Below are 22,078 nucleotides of genomic sequence, written 5' to 3' on the forward strand. Positions count from 1 at the left end.
GTGTGGGAGTTATAAGATGGTTGTCTAGGAGGTGAGGAAGGAGCTGAAGTTGGACACATTTTTCTAAGAGTTTAGAAATGGGGACAGGATGGCTATGGACGGAAATTAGTAATGTTATTATTGTTACCACCTTTATGTAGAGGTATAATAAAGGCTTGTTTCCATACTTGGGGAACTGTGTGTTCTTGTAGAGCGGTTAATTAAAATGCTAATGGGGTAGGCAAGGGTTTCAGCGGCTATACTGAGAAAGTAGGAAGGGATATTATCAGGAGCATTGGTACATGGTTTCAATTTCTGAAGAAGTTTTTTAATAGTGGATGTTGGTATAGGATTTAATGAGAAGAGGGGCAGTCAGGGTGGGGAGTTTTGGGTAGGTGGAGTTGGGGATAGGGTGGATGTAGAAGAGAGGGTAGAGGAGTCAGTGGGTGAGGAGTGTGGTATAGAAATAGGAATAGTGGGGGTGGGTAAGGGTATATTAGATAGTAAAGAGGTGTTAGAGAAAGAGGAGGTTAATTTAGAAATTGAATCAATAAAGAAGGAATTGAATTGGGTGGCTAAGTCATGATCTGGAGCATTTGGGTCTGGGGTGGGAGTATCTGGTTTGCTGGGGTGGAGGAGAGTTGAGATCCCTTTCCAGAATTTCTGTGGGTTGTTTTTATTTTGGTTTTGGAGTGTAGAGAAGTAGTTTTGACGATCAGAAGTAATGAGTTTCTTTACTTTTTTTTGGAGGATTTTATATTCGTTAAGGAGTGATGTTGTCTTGTGTTTTTGGTAGCGTCCCCAGGCTTTGTCTCTGTCTCATGATAGCAAGAGTAGTTTTGGAGAGCCATGGAGCCGATTTAGTTTTTATTCTTTTAGTCCTTAAAGGGGCTTGGGAGTCGAGTACTCTTAAGAAAGTTGAGTTAAAGTAAGAGACTGCATCATCAAGGGATAGTGTTTTTAGACAGTTCCAATTAATTGCTTGCAGTGAGCTTGAAAAGATTACTGGGTTAAAGTTTTTGTGATCACGGATTGTAATGTGGTTGTGAGTATGCTGAAGGATAGTGGGAAGCCGGTGGGTAAAGGTGGGTAAGTGGTCACCAAGTGGGTCGGGAAGAGTTCCAGTGTTGGTGAAGTAGTGAGGGTGGGAGACTAGAATCCAATCCAATATACTCCCATTGGAGGTTTTAGCAGGGTGGGTTACCAGAGTGATCAGTTGTGAGAAATTGTAGAGGTTGATGTTAGTGGGGTTTGTAGGAGACTGTATAAGGGCCCAGTTAATATTAACATCTCCTAGGATTATGGTTTCATTTTTAATGTTACTAGATAGCCAGGAGAGGATGAGTTCAAGAGTGGAAATATTGTCCCCTGGTGGAATGTAAAGGGAAACTATACATATATGTTTGTGATTGTTGATTTGCAGCATTGTAAGGAGAAGTTCGGCATTGTTAAAGTGTGGAGTAGGTTTGTTATATGGTGTGACTACTAGGGAGGAAGTGTATATAAGGGCTATTCCTCCGCCTTTTTTGTGAGGTCTGTCTTTTCTTATGATGGAGTAGTTAGGAGGAACTATTTCAGAGTCTTTAATGTGTGGTTTTAGCCAGGTTTCTGAAATAGTGAGGATGTCAGGTTTATTATGTATGAGCCAAGCATGTAGGTTTGGTACTTTGTTTACTATGCTTTGAGAATTTAAGGAAGTGAAGAATAGAGATTTATTTATAGCAGTAGTAGTGGTGGGGCCTGGGTTAGGATGGATGTCTCCAGATATGAGAGTGGATATCAGGTGTAATATATAACAGTCTATGTCGGTATCTAATGCGACAAGTCTCAGGGGAGTCTATATATATATATATATATATTCTATATATATATATATTCTATATATATATATTCTATATATATATATATATTCTATATATATATATATTCTATATATATATATATTCTATATATATATATATTCTATATAAATATATATTCTATATATAAATATATATTCTAGATATAAATATATATTCTATATATACATATATTTATTCTATATATACTATATATATATATATATATATATATATATATATATATATATATATATATATATTTATATATATTCAGTTTCTTAATCGCCTCCGATCCTTTCTGTGGTACCGTCCCTGGAGGGATCTGGGAACCAGGACTCCCTTGTTTGCTCCGAGGGTGCGAGTGGCATCGGACCCTTGCCCGACCCCACTCTCCCCCTCGGGGCTTCGGCTCAGGTGAGCTTGGCTCCCACATCTGCCTCTGAGCCGTCCTCCTCGGTGCGAAGAGGATTTCTGGTTTCTTCGGAACTGGAGCCCTCTCTTAGTCCAGGCAGGGACGCCTTCGAGGTGATGAGTGTACTGGCCCCCAAGTCAGTCCCACGATTGACCCCTTCGGCTCCTCCTCCTATGGTGCCTGCGTCAGCCGCTGCCCCTCTTCCAGACCCCAAGAGTGGGGATCCAGCGCTCCAGGACACCCCTTTGGGTGTATCCTCCTCTTCCGAGCCCTCCCCTTATCATTCAGAGGAGCCACCTCATAAGAGGAAATGCAAGAGGAAGCATGTTGACTCCCCTGAGACTTGTCGCATTAGATACCGACTCTGTCGGGTCCCCAAGATCCCCCTCTGAAGATGTCTCCTTCACAAACATTCTTGAGATGCTTAGGCAGAGGGGGAACTGGACTGCCCTAAGCCCTTCCGAGGATGAGTCTGTATTCCTGGATGCGATTGCATCCCGACCTTCCACCTCCTGGTTGTCTCCACCTTTCGACCCACTGATGTCTGTTGTGGCTCGGAAGGCGTGGTCAGCTGCAGACACAGTGGAACCGACTCCCAGAAGACCTGCCAAATTTGTTACTGCACCACAGGACAAACAGTTTTTGACTAAAGGTGTCCCCTTTGATGCCATGGTGGTAGCGGCGGCCACAAAGGAGTTGGCAGAAACTTAATCTATCCATCCCCCATAACAAAGAGTCCAGGACGATGGACAGATATGGGAAGCGGATGTTCTCTTCAGCGACCTTTTCCATGAGGTCCCTGAATTATTTGTGCCACTTTACCCTTCTTCAAAGGGATCTCCTTAAAGAGCTTGGAGATGCCCTCCAAGATCCATCAGCTGAGGGGGCCCAGGCTAAGGCAGCCTCCCAGCTGGCGACTCTTAATTCAGTGGTAAACTCCTCCATGAGGCTCATTTCGTATGCAGTCGATGGTGTGAGTAGAGCCGCTGGCACAGGTGTTGCCCTAAGGAGGCATGCTTGGATGCGTCTATTTAACTTTGCGGAACCTTTCAGAGCGTCTTTCACCAACACCCCCTTTGATGGTTCCTCTCTCTTTGGATCACAGGTGAAGGACACCCTTACCAGGGTCACAGGTGAAGGACACCCTTACCAGGTGTGAGCAGGAAGACAAGACTTTCTGCCGTTGGAGTCAGCTTTTCCACTCCTTCCAGACCATATCCCAAGGGTCAGAGGAGTGGGAAGATGTGGTTCCGGAAATCTCAGGGAGCCTTGCCGGACACGCACAGTGAGTTCCCCTCCAGGGGCAGAGGAGGGAACAATAATAGACGCCCTCATGGCAGAGGTGGTCCATGAAATCAGGGCAGCAGAGAATCCTTCTCTGAGAAGCCCTTCCAGCATCCCTGAAGGGTTGCCAGACTGCCCACCTCTGGAGGCAGTCGGGGGAAGATTATCGCTGTACCAAAGAGCCTGGCAAGACGTAACACAAGACAAGATGGGTACAGTCTGTTATATCCGGAGGCTACAGAATTCCCTTTGTTCGCACTCTCAAGGTCAAATGGGTCCCTTCCAGATGTTCCACCCAATCTAAGGGACCAAGCAGTTCAAGAAGTCTCAAAACTGCTAAGAAAAAGGGCCATCCAGCAAGTCACAGCAGACAAACAAGGATCCGGAATTTACTCTAGGTTCTTTTTGGTACCAAAAAAGGCACTGGACTGGAGACCCATTCTGGATCTCAGCAGACTGAACAGGTCTGTACAAAGAATGAAGTTTTGGATGGTCACGCTGCAGTCCATTTTACCCTTCCTGGGTCAGGACAGTTGGATGTGCTCTATAGATCTTCAGGATGCATACTACCACATCAAAATGGACAGACGCTCCAGAAGATTTCTTTGCTTCCGGCTTGGAGCCAGCCATCATCAGTTCAGAGCTCTGCCCTTTGGTCTCTCCACAGCCCCCAGAGTGTTCACCAAATGTGTGGCAGTAGTTACCGCTCACCTGAGAAGGCAAGGATTCCAGGTGTTTCCATATCTAGACTACTGGCTCCTCACTGCTACCACCAGGCATCACCTTCTGCGAGCCAGACTGCACTATTGAGACTTGTTCCAGGCATGGTATCACAATAAATTTCGGGAAGTCTGCATTGTCACTCTGTCAATCTATCACCTTTATAGGCGCAAATTTAAATACCAAAGACGTGGCAGCGAGTCTTCCACCAGACAGGGTATTAGTGATTCGCCAACATGTGAAGGTTTTATTAGCATGCAAAGCAATCCAAGCCAGGTTCGTCCTCCAAACTCTGGGTCTCATGGCAGCAGCGATCATACTTGTCCCTCTAGCTCATTTTCACGAGAATTCTTCAGTGGCTTCTGTTCACCCAATGGTCCTTCTAGCAGCTTCCCATGTCTTACATGATTATGATCACACAAGCATGCAAGGAGCACCTTGCGTGGTGGATGGTCTCCAGATCAGTGTCCCACGGCAGACCATTTGTACTCCCCCTCCAGTTGCTACGGTGACCACGGACGCCTCCCTGATCGTGTGGGGGGCATTATCCGGGTATAACAGTCCAAGGCACCTGGCAACCTCACGAGTACCACCTGCATATAAACATCTTGGAGATGAGGGCCGTGCTCTTAGCGTTGCAAGCTCTTCAGGACTCTCTCTTCCTACCGGGACCATTGCAATTCAAATTGACAATGTCAGTAGTGTGGTACATCAACAAGCAGGGTGGAACCAGTTCCTACCCCCTATGTCGAGAAGCGCACAGACTCTGGCAGTGGGCGATCTCTTCCCAACGGTTTCTGATCGCAGTGCACATCCCTGGGAGGTCCAAAGTCATAGCAGACAGGCTGAGCAGAGCAATTCTCATGCCTCACGAGTGGTCTCTGAATCAGGTAGTTGCGGACCAAATCTTTTGCAAATGGGGCCAACCTTGCTGCAACCTTTTTGCAACTCCCTTCAACAGCAAGTGCAACAATTTCTTCTCTCTCCTTCCACTTCCTTGACATTCCCCAGAGACGCTCTAGTCCACGATTGTCCTCAGGGACTTCTTTATGCATTCTCTCCTTTTCCCCTAATCCCGAAGCCAATACAGAAAGCTACCATATTGGGCTGCAAAATGATCCTCTTTGCTCCTTACTGGCCTCTACAATTATGGTTCCCGTTCCTGCATCGCCATCTTCTCGAGCAGCCTTGGACTCTGGACCTAGTTCCAGACCTTCTGATTCATCAATCTGGCGGGCTGCACCAGTCCCTACAATCTCTCCAGCTCACTGCTTGGTTGCTCCACTTCCAACTTTAGCCAGGTTTCCAGATATCTCCCTCCTCTGTGCGTGAAATCATTTTGTCATCGCACTAGTCTACAACTAGAAAAACTTACGCTAGTAAGTGGAAACTTTTTTCTTCCTGGGCAGAGGCCAAGAGTATAGACCTCTTTTCAGCCCCTGTACACCACATTTTGGAATTTCTTGCGGAACTCTTCCATGCTGGGTCCGCTTCTGCTACAATTAGAGTTCAGTTAGCTGCAATTTCAAATTTTCACATTGGCCTATCTGAAAACAATAAGTCTCATAAGCTATGTAAAGCTTTTCTCAGAGGGACCACTCTCCTCAGGCCCCCAGTGAGAGATCCTCCACCACGGTGGGATCTAAATTTGATTTTAGCTTCTCTAATTTTGCCCCCTTTCAAACCTGCAGCTTCTTGTTCCTTGAAGTTCTTATCTTGGAAAACCCTTTTTCTGGTAGCTATTACTTCAGCCAGAAGAGTTTCGGAACTTCAGGCTCTTTCTAGCCGTCCTCCGTACCTCGTGTTCCACAATGACAGGGTTGCTCTCAGGACTAATCCTTCCTAAGGTCTCTTCAGAGGATAACTTAAATCAGTCCATAGACCTCCCAGTGTTTTTTCCTAACAACTCCAACAGGGCGGAATACAAGTTGCATCAGTTAGATGTTCACAGGCAAGTACACTTTTATTTGCATAGGACCCAAGGACATTAGAAAATCGGACCAACTTTTCCTGTCTTATGCTGTGGGTAAACAAGGTCTTCCAGTCTCCAAAGTAACCTTATCCAGGTGGTTGTCTTCTATCATCACATTTATGTATCAACTGGGGAATAAAGAATTGCCAGTCAAACCAAAAGGTCACTTCACCTGAGCTTTAGCCACTTCGGCGGCCTTTCAGGCTAGGTTGCCCATGGAATCCATTTGTGCTGCGGCCACGTGCGCCAACCCACATACTTCCATTTCGCATTGCAAGTTGGATGTGGTTTCTAGGAGCAGAGCTGATTTTGGTTCCACTGTTCTGAAGAGTCTGTTCCGATAAGCCACCCAGGACTTTAGGTGCTAGGGATGTTGTCCCAACCAGCAAGAATGAAGGTGAGATAGACAACTTAACATAAAGAAGTTATGTACCTACCATAACGTTCCATGTTAGTTGTCTTCTTCTCACCTTCTTTCTTGCGTCCCACCCTGCATCCCCCTATCCTAGTGGACCGAGAAGAGTTCCTCTTGATTTTTCACTGGTTCAGTCTTCTCTGGCTATTCCTTTCTGACTCTCCAGTAGGATTTATGCATTCTAGGATAGGATTCCTTTCTTATGTCTACAGTTAGTCTTACCAAACGAGATCTGGGTGTCTAGCACCAGGCATAATGTGATATAGGGGGCCTCGAGCCAGTAAGCAGCTCTCGAGCTTTTGAAGATGGCCGAGTCAGAGCAGAGGATCGGCTCCAAACCCAACCAGCAAGAAAGAAGGCGAGAAGACAACCAACATGGAATGTTATGGTAGGTACATAACTTTGTTTTAACACAAGCGTTTTGCATGAACCATGTTGGCATTCACAAATGACGCATAACCACATACAAAATTCCAGATAGCTGGGCTGGCAATGTCTCCTATCACACTTCTATGCAAGTCATATTAATATTCACAAATTGCATACAATTATTTACAGAATTCCAGATAGCTGGGCTGGCAGTATGACATTCATATTGTAAAATTGGATCTATATAATTTCATTGCAAACGCATTTCATTGAAGCTTAATTCATTGAAGCTTAATTCATTGAAGCTTAATTCACTGAAGCTTAATTCACTGAAGCTTAATTCACTGAAGCTTAATTCACTGAAGCTTAATTCACTGAAGCTTAATTCACTGAAGCTTAATTCACTGAAGCTTAATTCACTGAAGCTTAATTCACTGAAGCTTAATTCACTGAAGCTTAATTCACTGAAGCTTAATTCACTGAAGCTTAATTCACTGAAGCTTAATTCACTGAAGCTTAATTCACTGAAAGCTCACTTCACTGACACACATTCACTGAAAACTCACTTCACTGACACACATTCACTGAAAACTCACTTCACTGAAAGCTCACTTCACTGAAAGCTCACTTCACTGAAAGGTGTATATGGCCTATTCCCCACTGTTGTGCGATCCTGGAGTTAGTATATTAAGTAAGGGGCTAAGCCCCCCTCATATTGTAAATATTTTAAAGCATATAGATGGATACTTACAAGTGTAATGAAAAATTTCTTCATGAAGATAACATATAACCAATTGATGTGGGGGGTTTCGCCACCCACACCCCCTTACTTTATATACTAACTCCAGGATCGCACAACAGAGGGGAATAGGCCATATATACCTTTCAACGAAATGAGCTTTCAGTGAATTGGGTTTTCATTGAGCTTTCAGTGAATTGGGTTTTCAATGAAGTGAGCTTTCAGTGAATTGGGCTTTCAGTGAATATGTATCAATGAATTGAGCTTCAATGAAATGATCTAGACCTTGTAAAATTACTCTGTTTGGAAGTTTAATGTTCAGAGCACAGAAGTAAATTTTGTTTCAGCAAAGAAAGGGAAGATTACACCTGCATTGCAGGGATTAATCTGTGTATGACATTGATATTTTTTGTGCTTTATTATACGAGCATAGGATATTGATTTTGTAAGCTATGTATGTGAGACACTTTGGGCAGCGCAATGATGCAGTGGTTAACATTGTTTCCTCACAGCAAGAGGTTCTCTGGTTTGAATCTCGGCTCGGGTGCGCTCTGTGAATAGTCTCTATATCCTGCCTGCATTTGTGCGGTTTTCCTCCGGGTACTCAATCTCCTCACCCATTCCAAAGACATGCTTCTGGAGTGTTTCTCCCCAGGCCTCTGCTGAAAATAGGCTCTGACCTAGTCTGACTTTCCTGGTCAACAAATGTTAAATAAATAAATAAAAATAGTTTTGTCTGCATGCAAAAAAAAGAGCATTGCATGTGAACTGTTAGTCAGAAAATAGTTACTTGTCCTAAGAGATTTTCTGTAAAGTTTCTTTGGTAATATATTTTCAGTTTAATTTGCACTTTATAAGGATGCTCCACTGATCTGCAAAGCATTGTCAATGTGCTCTCAACCATCTGTCATGCTCTTTGTTATAGTTATTGTTGCTTAGTGCCATTTTTAGGCAATGTCTTGAGGTCAAAACTACCAACATGAGAATCTCGTCTAAACGCATTTTAAGGGTCATGCTTCTGAACACTAGGAGTCTCAACATTAAACTGCAAGCATTCTTAACCCTGGAAGATCTTGACATTTGTGCAGTCGTAGAAACATGGTTCAAAGGTGCAGAGAGCACCCCAGCCCTAGACTGGTTACTCCATCTCCTATCCAACATAGATACCCCAGACTGAGGGTAGCAAAGCCAAATGAGGTGGTGTTTCAGTATAAAATATATATATATATATATATATATATATATATATATATATATATATATATATATATATTGGTTAAACAATATGAAGTACAGAAGACACTCCAGGTGCAGTTAACTGTTGACAAAACCTCTCGTCAAATCATAGTTTGCTACAGGCCTCCAACGTTGAATCAGGATGCCCATACCACCTATCTGGACATCCTCCAGTCTTAAGATTTAACCCTATACCCTGATCCTGGGCGATTTTAACTAGTAAACCATTAATTGGAAGAAATACTAGAGCCCGCAGTGTCATCATCCCTGGTAAGATCAGACCCCAAAGCGGTCACCATTTCCCCTGACCCCCACCCCCCCCCACCCCCCAGGTAGGGTTAAACAAAAAAAAAATTCTTCAAAGCTGATTGCAGGTTCCTGTGGAAAGTCTAAACAGCTTCACAGCCATTTCCCCAACAGTAGGAACTGGCAGTAATACCCAAACTTAGACCAAAGTGCTATACGACCTTTTATGTAAATACATTGATTCACCAGTACCTGATGGGACAAACTCCTCCTCCCCAAGGAAGAGTAAGCCTGTCTGGTGGACGTCCGCTATAAATAAACTCTAAAACAGAACATAGAAAAGAGTGCCCAAAGGTAACAAAACCAACACAGTCCTGGCACTCTAGGAGGTTGAAAATAGTTTTAAGCACAGCGAAATGTGGAACCAACAGCTTTATTGCATTAACGCAATTAATCCACAGTAGCGTTTTCATCTTCAATTATATTTCCTCAGATGCAAAATGGATTTACCAAGCTGTGACTTCCTTTTATACAACACATACTAAATACAATTATTTGTTCAACCAATTAAAATCAATTTCTTGAAATCATGTTCCTTAAAATAAAATGCATTTAAAAACCTCATGTTAACAATATAATTAATTGACATTTGCACATATTACAGAATATACCAGCCAACCATGAATAATAAACTACTTGTATAGTATTAAAGCATAATATATAAAATTTAAAATATCAAAATATATAAAAAATACGTATAATTATATAAATATAGGCATCCCAACTATGCCACTCTAAGCTTTAACCTAATATTTTCTAAAACTAATTTTTTTCTTTCTGTAAATAAATTCTATAACAAAAGGAAAAAATTGCTGTCCAGTACCAAGAAAGAACAGGTGCTAAGTTGGAAGCATACTCTCCTTGGCTAAAACGGGCAAATGAAGGTTATTGGTAAAGTCCTCCAAAGCGAACCTCAAGACCAAATTGGCCACATCTACTAAAGACCTTCATAAGGCCACCTTCTTACATCCACAATCTAAAGGGAAACACCAAAACACCAAAGCCTTGTCAGAACTGATCAAAGACACCACAAACACAAATGCAGTGGATGTAGCCAACCTGCTGGTAGACGGGTTCAATGAAAGCTTCGCTCCTCTGCCCCCCGCCCCCCATCAGTAATCCAGAATATCCCCAGCACCGGCCTCCCACCCCTTATCTCTGTGGAACAAGTCATTACCCCACCCTCTCAAAAGCTAAAAATACAGCTTCCATGGGACCAGATAACATCCCCAGGCTGCATCCTGCATCAACTCAGGCAGGAACTCTCACATCATCGTTGGGCAACCTGTTCAACATAAGCTTGAGTACCGGTTTTGTCTCAGCTGAGTGGAGCATGGCCACCATCATCCCTCTGCATAAAGGTTGAGTGTCCACCAATCCAGGCAATTATAGACCTATCAGCCTAACTAGCCTGATTTGCAAGGCCATGGAACACATTATCATGGACCACATTAACAAGGACGTGGGCAACCTCCAAACACTTGATCCCAAACAGTTTGGTTTTGTCAAAGGGAGATTGTGCCTGTTAAATTTGGTAGACTATACTTTGTCCGTCACCAAAGCCATGGACGAGGGGAAGACTGCACTCCACCTATCTTGACCTGGCCAAGGCCATCGACACAATTCCCCACTCTGGCATAATAGATGAATTATCCTTGCTTGGTGTAAATCTGTATGTGACCAGATGGGTGGCTAACTGGCTCACTGATGGAACTCATTCAGTCAGAATAGGGGAAGCTACCTCAAGTAGATCGTAACAAGCGTACCCCAGGGATTGGTCTTGGAACCTGTGCTGTTTGGGATATATTTCTCCAATGAGCAAGCCAAAACCAGTGGTCTGTGACTGGCCAAGTGTGCAGTTGACTGCAAGCTGGGCACGGTGGTCAACTCCCCTAGTGAGGTAGATACAAGAGTCTTACCCAAGAAATAACTGATGCAACACCCCTTTTGGCACATACCTCTCGAAGCACATGCAGCAGTTGGAAAGGCCACAGAGGTTCCTGACCAGGAGAATCCAGAGCTTCAAAAATCTGCCCTACATAAATGGGCTAAAAGCCCTGTCCCTCATCTCCATCCTCAGAGATGATCTATGTCTGACATGCAGAGCGATCTCTGACCCACCTTGAAATGGTTTGATATCCGTAAGCCAAACTCCACTCGCCTGACCTGCATGCAAACTCTCAACTTGGTCTGTGACATCAATAGGACTTGCTGGCGGGACAGATTTGTCTCCCAATCTATGGAATAGACTCTGTCCATGTCAAGCAGAGTACTTCATTATCTCTCTTTAAGAGTAACCTGGATGACTGGATGGAAAATAAAAAATATACCCCTGGGATTCCACCTGTGTCCCTGCTGGACAGGGGCATCGGGTGCTGACTTATGGGAACATGGATTTATTTATTGGCTAGGCTTATAAGTGTCTCGGGGACAGTAACCTAGTAACTGCTATGATCCTGTGGCGAGCTTCCTTTTTTTTTTCTTTACTGTGGTGTTTAGTCGTACCAGTATGCACGTGAGAGCAGCTCTACTAACTTTAGCAAGATGTTGCAGTAATATTCCGCCATTAATGTGATGACTGCCAAGTTCAGGGAGATTCTAGAGTTAATGAGACAAAAGTGGTGACTTGCAAACTCCATAGCCTCTCTCTTGGGCTTCCTGCATAAAGACTTCTCGACCCCCACCAGATTTTTGGATAGCCTCCATCCCCCCTTGTCGAGAGAATGTTGTCTGGTGACTAAGATGGCATGGGGAAACCTGATGTGCCACCTATCCCAAAAAGGCTAGATAAGGTCCTCTGACCTCCCCAAAGATTGATCCTGCTGCATTGATGGTCCAAAGCCAGAATGTGGTGGCAGCAGTCCTTAAAGGTTGCTACTCCAGGGTCATGCGGTCACTCTCCTTGATAAAGGTTCACATGCTGCATATTTGGGAAGCAAGCTTTCATGTTGTCCATATTTATTCTAAAGATTATTAACTGTTTATCACACGTGTTGCATTTCCAATGAGAAATGAGTGATAAAATGGGTCATTCTTTGCAAGATCTGTCTTTTTATATAGACATAATGCTTACATTTCATGTATATGTGGCAACAGTGTCATCCGTTGCAAGCCTTATGCAACAGTTGCAGTAATTCTGTGTGTGGTGCAGTGGAGCATCAGGTGCTGGCATAGCCATTTGCCATCACATCTGTCTGTATATTACAGATTTTGTTGAGGGCACCAAGGCAGACTTTCTCAATGCAGCTTTCACTGGATCTGTACTTTTTTGATCTGACAGTTTAAGCTGGAGAGAAAAAAAAAAGGAAAAACAGGGTAAGACCCTCACGGTTATTTTTGAAAAACTCATCACCTAGAACACAGTAGAGCTCAAACTAGCTTTGGATTCAACATGCCAGTAACAGAGAAGTAACTGACAGCTTCCAGAAAGGTCGGCACAGATGACAGTTATTGCCACTGGGGGTGGAGCAGCATTCTAATCTCAGAGGCTTTGCCCAGCTGTCTCACTTATCTACATGACCAACCATCACATGGGTCAAGGGGATCCGGACAGCAGTTTCCAGAGGTTATTTAGTTCCCTTTCATATGCCTTCCCAACCCCACTTTAGCCCTTTACAAGATGTCACAACCTGTGGCAAAAGAGGTGGTAAATCATTATATAAAGAAGTCCAACTAGTACAATATGCATCCATTTGTTACTCAAGTTTCTTTGTAATTCCAAGGCAGGTGAAAGACCATGGGCTCATACTCTTAACTGGCCTAAGCCATTGTCACCCAAGAGTCCTTTTTGTACTGTCACAATGTATTCCATTCTTCCCCTTCTGCCAGAAGGAGACTAGATATGCTGTTTGCACCTTCAGGATGTTGGCATTTCATAAACTTTTTCAGGGACTCCAAGAGGTGTTGGATATGCTTGCATGCAAGATCCTGCTGTTATTGGTCCCAGACACTTCAGCATGGGCTTAACATCATCCCCCAGGTTATTTGTCTCTCAACAGCAAAGTGGTGGAAATGGTTTTCAGTCTGTGAGGTCAGCCTTGATGCGATTTTTTTTGCATCTCTCCTAAACAAGTGCAGCAGCTTCTTTGTTTTGATTCCCCCCCACCGGGGGGGGGGGGTCACAGAGGGATGCTGTACTCCATGACTGGCTCTCCGGTTTTCTGTATGTTTATCCTTCGACTCCCCAAATGCCTTCAGAAAGCAGCCTGGCTGAAGAACAAAGTCCATCCTCCTTGCAGAGTACTGGCCTCAGCAGATTTGTTTTGGCCTCCCATACTTTTATCCACACTGCATTGTGGATCCAGTTCCAGACCTTCTCCCTCACCAGACAGGCTTGGTTCACCCAGATGTATCATTTCTCAATTTAACAGCAGGGTTTCTCCAATTCCATTAATAGCCAGGCAACCAATGCACTCTTCTCTTGTCCGTTCATACTTTTATCTTCCTACAAAACTTCTACTAGGAAACTCTGCATGAGTAGATGGAAAATGTTCATTTATTGGGCAGAACAGTATTGGATAGACCCTTTCTCAGCTCCAATTCAGTCTGTTCTAGAAGTTTTGGTGAGTTTAATGAGGGTGCTAGTTCATCATCTATCGAAGTTCAACTCGCAGCAGTCTCTAACATTCATGTGGGGAATTCTTCACTGGCTTCTTCTAAGCTGTGCAAGGCTTTTTTGAGAGGTACTTTATAAAGATTCACTTATAAAGACCCCATGCCTCCATGGGATTTACATTTGGTTTCTGCAAGCCTTAATTCATTCTCCCTTTGAACCTGCAGCTAAATGCGATCTTTCTAGTTGCAATTACATGTGCTAGTAAAATTACAGAAATTCAAGCATCTTCTAAGCCTCCATATATGATTTTTTTTTTCATAAGAATAGGGTCACACTGCATACCAGTGCTCGCTTTCTTACTTCCTAATATCGTATCAGAATCCAATGTCAACCAATGCATTCATTTACCAGTATTCTTTCCAAAATTTGCAAATAAAGGGGAATATATGCTGCAATTGCTGGAATGTTCATAGACAGTTACATTTGCATAGTACAAGAGATTAGAAAGACGGATCAGCTATTTGTTTCCATTGCACATAATAAATTGGACAAATCTGTTACAAAGGTAACTCTAGCTAGACAGTTGACGGATTGCATTTCATTTATCTATAACAAATTGAATCTCTCCTTACCAAAGTCATTATAGGCTCATTCAACCAGATCAGTGGCATCTTCTGCTATATTCCAGTCTAGAGCTTCTATGAATGATACATGTGTGACTGTAACTTGGTCAAATCCTCATACCTTTCACTCTCCACACACTAGATCTGGTCTCGAGGGGAAGAGCAGCCTTTGGCTATTCCTTCCTTTGAGTCCACCTAGGAATTTAGAATTTAGGTAGCTGGGGATGGTGTCTCATTAGTTGAGGAATGAGTGAAAAATTACTGTCAAAATTATGTACTTAGCGTAACGTTCCATCTGTGTTGTCCATTTTTATTCTTCCTCATCTCCCCACCAACCATCCTCCACCATATTTCATGGCTGACTTCTGGAGGAAAAGGTTCATAGGCTGGTACTAGGCTGTTGGCCCTAGGGCCTGTACAAGCCTAGCCATAACAATTCCCCGGCTATTTCTTCCCACAATATTTACTTCTCTGAACTACAGTCTAGCAGGGCAACTGACGTGATCCCTGGGGTAAATTTCTGATCTCCTTTCCAGTCGTCAAGGTTCCTTTGGACCAAGGAGGCACTCTGCTTGACGTGTATGGGCAGTCGATTCCAGAGTATGGGGAGTCTCTGGGTTAGGAACCTATCCCTCCAGCATGTTTTCTTTGTGATAAGGTTTAGGTCCCTGGAGCGTGTGTAGCTGTGATGAATTGGGATTTCTTTAAATGTAGCCTGTCCAGCAGCTAAAGGTTTGGCATGGACTTGTGTGTTAAGCAGATATCGCCTCTGAGTAGGCGATAAGCGACAGAATATAGCTGGAGGTTTTTTAGTTGGTCAACATAGGGCATCTGCGTTAGGCCTGTGATTATTTTAGTGAGGTGTTTCTGCGGCCTTTCCAGTTGCAGATGTCTTGTGAGCTACATAGCAAATGGGGCGTTGTACTCTATGATGGGTCTGAGGGATGAGTACAGTGGAACAATGACCTCCTTTTTTTCTGGTTGAAAAGCTCTTCGTGATGAGGTGTCACATAAGAGGATTTCCTGACTGTTGTGGCGATGTGGTTATTGAAGATGAGACCACTGTCCACCTGTGTTTTTAAGTCTCTTATCACACTTTCGGTGTTTAATGTACTGCCGCCTATGTGGTAATTCATGGGTACATGTTTTTTCCAAACGGGATAACTATACACTTCTTGGCATTGAGGTTGAGCCCATGACTCTGGAACCAAGCATCTGTTTCTGTAAGGCCCTTTTGCAGAATATCCACATCATTTGGGGATTCAATAATGGCTCCCAGTTTGCAGTCATCTGTGAACTTTGTTAGCCAGAGTCCCTTAGTGTTGGTCTGTAATTCAGAGAAGTAGATGCCAAACAAGAGCAGTCCCAGGACTGAACCCTGAAGTACTCCTTGTCTGGAGCTGGATTTGGAGTCTGCTATTTTTACAGGCTGGGTTCTGTCGGTAAGCCAGTTGGCAACCCATCGAGTGATGTAGGGATTCATGCCCAGCTTAGTAAGTTTATCTATGATTCCAGAGTGGGAGATGGTGTTGTCCTTGGTGAGGTCCAGATAGGCTGTGTGGTCCGCCTTACCCTCGTCCAAGGCTCTGGAGACGGATTCGAAGAAGTCAGTCAGGTTCAGGAGACATTATCGGCCCTTCATGAACCCAAACTGGGTGGGGTCCAGTGTTAGGTTGCCAATGTCTTTGTTTATAAGTTCCATGGTAATACGTTCCATGGTCTTGCAGATCAGGCTTGTCAGACTAATGGGACGGTAGTTCCCAGGATCCAAGGTGGATCCCCCCTTGTGGAGTGGGATAACTGTAGCTGAGACGCTTCAAGACACCTATGTCCTTTGTGTTGAGCTCCAGTTATTTCACATTATTATAGTTTTCTGTCAAGCTGTAAACAGGATCTGAGTAATGTTACGGTGGTGCATTTTGGGTAAGGAAGGCGCTCGAGTTTGTTGGAAGCCACGAGCTAGTATAATGGCAGAGCCAGATCCAAGGGTTGGATCCAAACCCATTAGTTGAGGAAGAATGAAAATGGAAAACACAGATGGAATGTCATGGTAAGTATGTAACTTTTTCTCAACTCATTTGTGGTAGTGCCCAGGTTCAAAATTGTCACTTCAAAACCTGTTACCTCCTCTTCCTCATTTGTTTCCCGATGAGCATATTTTAAATAGTGTTATCATATCCCCTATTCATCTAGAATTCAGCTGTTTCTTAATGTGATCCAGACCACAAACACACTTGTCAGTTCTCTGCCTTACCTTTTGGATTGTCCACTACACCAGGAATGTTTCACAATGACTAGCTCCAGTTGTAGCTTATTGCAGGTTACAGAGTATCTACGTTTTTCCATATTTAGTTGGTTTGCTTATCTTCGCAGAGTATTTTTCAGTGTCTGGAATTTTCGTAGCTGGGTGAGATATCTCTTACACGTGCTGGGATTCCAATAGAACATTCAAAAGTCCTGTTTGATTCTTTCAAATGATTGTGTTCTTGGGTTGTTAAGTGGACATCTCTGTTCAGAGAGGTTTTTTTCCACGGTGTGGGGGGGGGGGGGGGGGAATCTGTATCTAGATCTGTTTCTAAGGTTTTCCACTCTGATTTTGGTCACCAAGAGGAAATGCATCAGGATTTTGGGCATCATGGCGTCTATAATTCTCATGATGTCCCTGGCAAGACCCCACATGAGAAAGATACAGTGGTGTCTAAAGTCTCTCTGGTCCTAGCACCAGCATTTTTTGCCTCTTCATATTCCAGTGCTAGAGGTTGTCAGAAGAAAAATCACTTGAAGACAAATTTCCCTAAATCAGTTTCCCCTATTCCATCCCTGCTGCAAAGCACTCTGTCACCACAGACACCTCAGACTTTGATTAGGGAGTGGTTTCAAGTTGAGGAAAAGTGCAAGGTGTGCAGAACATCAGGGGCATGCCAGCACATAAATGTAAGAGATGCTTGCCTTGCTCAAGGTGCTCAACTCTTTGAATCCTCTTTGGTTTCCTGGACCTCTTCAAGATGTTGGAGATTACCACAGTCATGTGATAATAAGCATGTGGAAGCAGGTCGCACCCCCCCCCCCCTTGCTGATTAACCATGTTAGCTTGTAATTCACAGCACAGTTTTGTCTGCAGGCATCCTGCAGGTCATCAGAGCAAAACTGTGTGGCATACAGGCTGAGCAGGACAAAAGCAGGCCCTCCTAAATGGAAATTAGATAAAGGGTCTTCCAAGAAATGATTCATCTTGTGTGGAGTTCAGGTATACCTATTTGCCTCCTTATTGAACAATCTGCTGGCAAAATTCTGCTCCAGAATTCCATGCAAGGAGGCCTAGAAGATGTTTGCCTTTTTTCTTTTCTCAGACAGGAATGCTCCTGTATGCTTTTCCACCCTTTTCACTGATTATCCAGAGTATTTTGGCAGATTCCTTCTGAATCTTCCAAGAATCATTGTGGCAACTCCATTCTTGCTTGGGCAACAGTGGATGTTCTTCATGTTTCACTGTTGCAGTTATCACATTTGGGTTATCTGCCTACAGGTAGCCCTTAGCTGGCCTGAATACCAGAGTCTTGGATTCCTGCGTCGGATGCTGCCTCTTCTTCCATGACGTCAGGTAGTCAGGGGTATAAAAACATGCAGCTGACGCCATTACGTCAGTCTTTCTTGCCATGCGGTGCCTGAAGTAGAAGCAGTTTGCAAGTGCCAGTCAGCAGACTCCTGAAATTTTCGTTTTCGAGTTTCAGAACCGAAGTCTTCAAAAAAAAAAAAAAAAAGTACCCCATTGGGGATCTTTTCTTGCTTCAACCGATGTCCGTTAAAGTTAACAATTGTCTTACCTGTGGAAAGCAAGTACCTCATAAAGATTTTCGTTCGTACTGCATTCCTTGCTTAGGCCCAGATCACTGCATCCCTCGCTGTCTGTTTTGTGCCTTGTTCAACCCCTGAACTATTCGTCGTCTGGCTATATTTGCAGCGAATTATTTTGATACATTGTATCCGTACTTCGAAATAGCTTCGGTAAGCCATCCGACTGCCGATCTTCCAAAAAAAGTAAGGATAAAGACAGACAGACTACATAGGTCCAAAACTGCAGACGACACTTCTGTTAAGCTAGTCACCAGTCTGCCAGTACTCTGTGAGGTGCTTTCGCAGCCTCTGATGCCCGCTATTTCAGATTCTTAGGCCTCTACTGAGACCCATTCGGAGTACGGTATGCCACGAGATGCTTCTTTGACTGTGGATGTCTCTACCTTGGATGGGTCTGGAACCGCTATGCAGGTACCGGCTTCTGAGGGTGTATTCAGGCCTACAGATTTGCATTTTAAACCGATGCCATCTTCATCCAGGCCTAAAACTCGCACCACGCCTAGAAAAACGGACGTCCAAACAGCATGGTCAGGCCCATATGCCTAAAAAAAAAACAAATGCTTAGAATGGTTGAACTTATTACCTTAATTGGGGGAAGCCAGCCTTCCCCCTCTGAGACCCAGAACTGATTTTCCTTCAGAGTCTTCTGATCAGGAATCTGATATTTCTGTTTCTTCTGATTACCAGGATTTGCCCTTGTCTACCTATGAGGATTCCATTCCCTCTGCTTCCCCTCCAGAAGATTTTTCTTTTGGTGAAACGTTGCACACTCTTGGAGCATTTCCGCTGGGAAAGCCAGGATTACTCTGACTCCAAAAAGAGGCTTAGGGAATTCTTACTCCTTCCTCAACACAGGCCTTTAGCTATCTCTCCTGTTCTGGACATTGTAGATGATGCTTTCTTGGAATCCAGCCTTTCCCCAGACACTATCTCTAGCTCCCAGAAAACTTGACCGGTATCAGAGTGCCTGACTCTGTCAAGTTCCTCTTCACTAATCCTACTGCGGATCCAGAGACCATTTCTTAAGAAACAAAGGGCATTGAGGCTACTGCTGCCAAAAAATCCACCCCTTCTGATAGAGATTCTAGAGCCTTGGACAGATGGGGTAAGAAGGTATACACTTCTGCTACTTTTGTACTCTTGTATATTAAAGATGAGGAATTACATGAGATGACATTAGTTTATATAAATAGATCTTTTAACTGCGTTTGACAAGACCAGTTTTAACAGTTTAAGTATACATTTTTCAGTTTGTTAGTTATTTATTTTCACTGTTTTATTTTTTTTTCTTTGTATTTTTGTTCTTAGTATGTAATGTTTTTTTAACTGGTTGTGGTCTTGTAATAGACTTTTTACATCTGCCTACTCAAGATAATAGAACTATGCATGGTACTTATGTGTAGTGATACATCAAATTGCTGGTAACTTGTATTTTGGTTACCGCAAGTTGCGGGCTTTATAATCTTCAATTACGCGTATTAACACTCCTTACTGTAAATAGAGTGTTGGGATGTTGGTTTATAATATTGAAAGATTTTAAAACAACAGCATTTTAAATAGCATTTTTATATGCAGATTCAGACGCACATGTTATATTTTTATATACATTTTTACATTTTGGTGTTTGATGTGTGCACAGCTCGGCATTGATGTACTGTTTCTTTTAATTTGAATTAACTAAGCTACGCTGTGCACGTACTATTTATACATTTGTTGGCGGTACTTTTGAATGTTTTGTTCTGAAGAAGCTGCAGTATTAACTACGGCGAAAACGCTCTTTCTTTGAATAATTAGTGTTAAACAACTGCTTGAAGTAATACTTATTGGATACTTTTTGGCATTTCGTGCTTTCTTGCCCTGGCTCTAGGAGGAGTAGGAGTTGGCGTTCTCTTTTTTTACACTTCTACTACTTTGGCCATTAGGGCTTTAAATTGCCAGTTTCATATGTTAAAGTGCCAGCAGCATATTATGGGACTACTTAAACAGAAAATCATGGTGATTCCGGACTATGCTGAACACAAAGAATTACAGAATTGAATGCATTCTGCAGAACAAGTTGGTAAACCTACTTTGCAATCTGGTTTTGACTGTTTAGAAGCATCGTGCAGGGCTGCTGTCACTGGATCTGTACTTAGAAGACATGCTTGGCTTAAGGAGCAAAACTTGCCAGATCATGTTGAAGCTAAAATTACTGGATGCTCCTTTAAACCAAGGCAGCGTGTTTGGCAACAAAGCAGAAGTCGTCCTCAAAAAGATGGAGGTAAAGCTAAATCTATGCAAACTGTTAGATTTCCTGCAAGTACAGCCTCCCAGATTTAGTAGGCATTGGCCTTCAAAGAATTGGTCCTTTCCAGTGTCTTTTAGGCCTTCAGTACTAACCCAGGAGCAGCAGACCACCTAGGTTGCAGTCTCAGGCTATGCATAGGCCTAAGCAGAAGGGGGCTGCCACTTCCAAAGCAGGAAGTAGTAAGGCACCCCCACTACAGAAAAAGTGGCGCAGTGACTTAACCTTAACCCTTCCAATCCCTGCTCAACTGCCTGCTCCCTTAGGAGGAAAGCTCGCCCTGCATGTAAAAAAGTGGGAACTCATTACCCAGGACAAATGGTTTTTGAAAGTAGTTTCCCAAGGATACAGATTCCACTTCCACACCCTACCAACCCCAAACGGTTGGCCAGACCTACCCCCAAATCAGTGGGAAAGGCCCAACAGCAGGTTCTCTCTCTTCTAAGTATCAGGGTATTCGACCTGTCCCAGCAGAAGAAAGGGGACAAGGTTTTTATTCAGGGCTTTTCCTGGTACCCAGAAAAGACCACTCCTGGAGTCCTATTCTGGATCTCTCTATTTTTAATACCTTTTTGGTAATCCCAAAATTCAAAATGCCAACAGTTCAACAGCTGCTTTCTATGGTAGCCAAAGATGCCTGGTTGGCAACCTTTGACTTAAAGGAAGCTTACCTGCACATTCCAATAAGGGAATCTTGCTACGTTACAGGGCAGGCTCCATGCAGCATCAATTCTCTGCACTTCCCTTTGGCTTATCTTCTGTACCCAGGGTATTCAGAGCGTCTAGCTCCAGCCATTGCATTTTGCTGGCAGAGAAAAATTCAAATATACCCATACTTGGATGATTGTCTGATTCAGGGAGAAAGCCAGGACTTGCTATTAAATCATCTGGCATTCGTAAAGAAATTTCTAACCTCCCTGGGGTACAACATAAACTAAAAGAAATCTCACCTAGTACCCTGCCAACAGATTGTATTCCTGGGAGTAAGCTTGAACACAACTTTCCAGATGGCTTTCCTCACTCCAGAGAAACAAGTTTGACAACCTACTTCAAAATATTGTCCACAAATACCCAGCTATCTGCAGGGAAAAATTTGCAAGCCCTGTTGTTCATGGCCTCTTGCATTCTGCTAATTCCATATGCAAGACTGCATATGAGGAAACTACAATGGTATCTAAAAAGCCTATGGTGTCAGCTTTCTCAGGACCTGCTGGAATCAATGATTCCTATCATTCCTTGTATAAAGGCAGAGTTCCTTTGGTGGGCAGAGGCCTGCTACCACAACAAGGAGCTCCCTTTCACTCTACCCCTTGCTGCCCAAACCCTAACAGACGCATCAGACTATGCATGGGGGGCTCGCTTGGCAAGGCTGTGCATTCAAGGCAAATGGAACCCAAGACAGGTGCACCTGCATATCAGCCAAAAAGAAATGTTAGCTGTACAGAATTCCTGGACCACCTTCAAAGACTGCATTCTTCCAGGACAATT

At 43.5% G+C, this 22,078-nt stretch overlaps 1 protein-coding gene across 1 annotated transcript in view; it reads left to right on the top strand.

Annotated features, from left to right (window-relative positions):
• The window catches only part of DERL2 (derlin 2), a 352,209-nt gene that overhangs the window by 191,283 nt on the left and 138,848 nt on the right, over positions 1-22,078 (top strand). Inside the window, exon 6 of the mRNA XM_044054041.1 lies at positions 730-741. Coding sequence (XP_043909976.1) covers positions 730-741 — 12 coding nt within the window. The remainder of the gene's footprint in view (positions 1-729; positions 742-22,078) is intronic.

This window comes from Protopterus annectens, chromosome 13.part0 (genome assembly GCF_019279795.1).
Source record: "Protopterus annectens isolate FY-2018-M chromosome 13.part0, PAN1.0, whole genome shotgun sequence".
Classification (NCBI taxonomy): Eukaryota; Metazoa; Chordata; order Ceratodontiformes; family Protopteridae; genus Protopterus; species Protopterus annectens.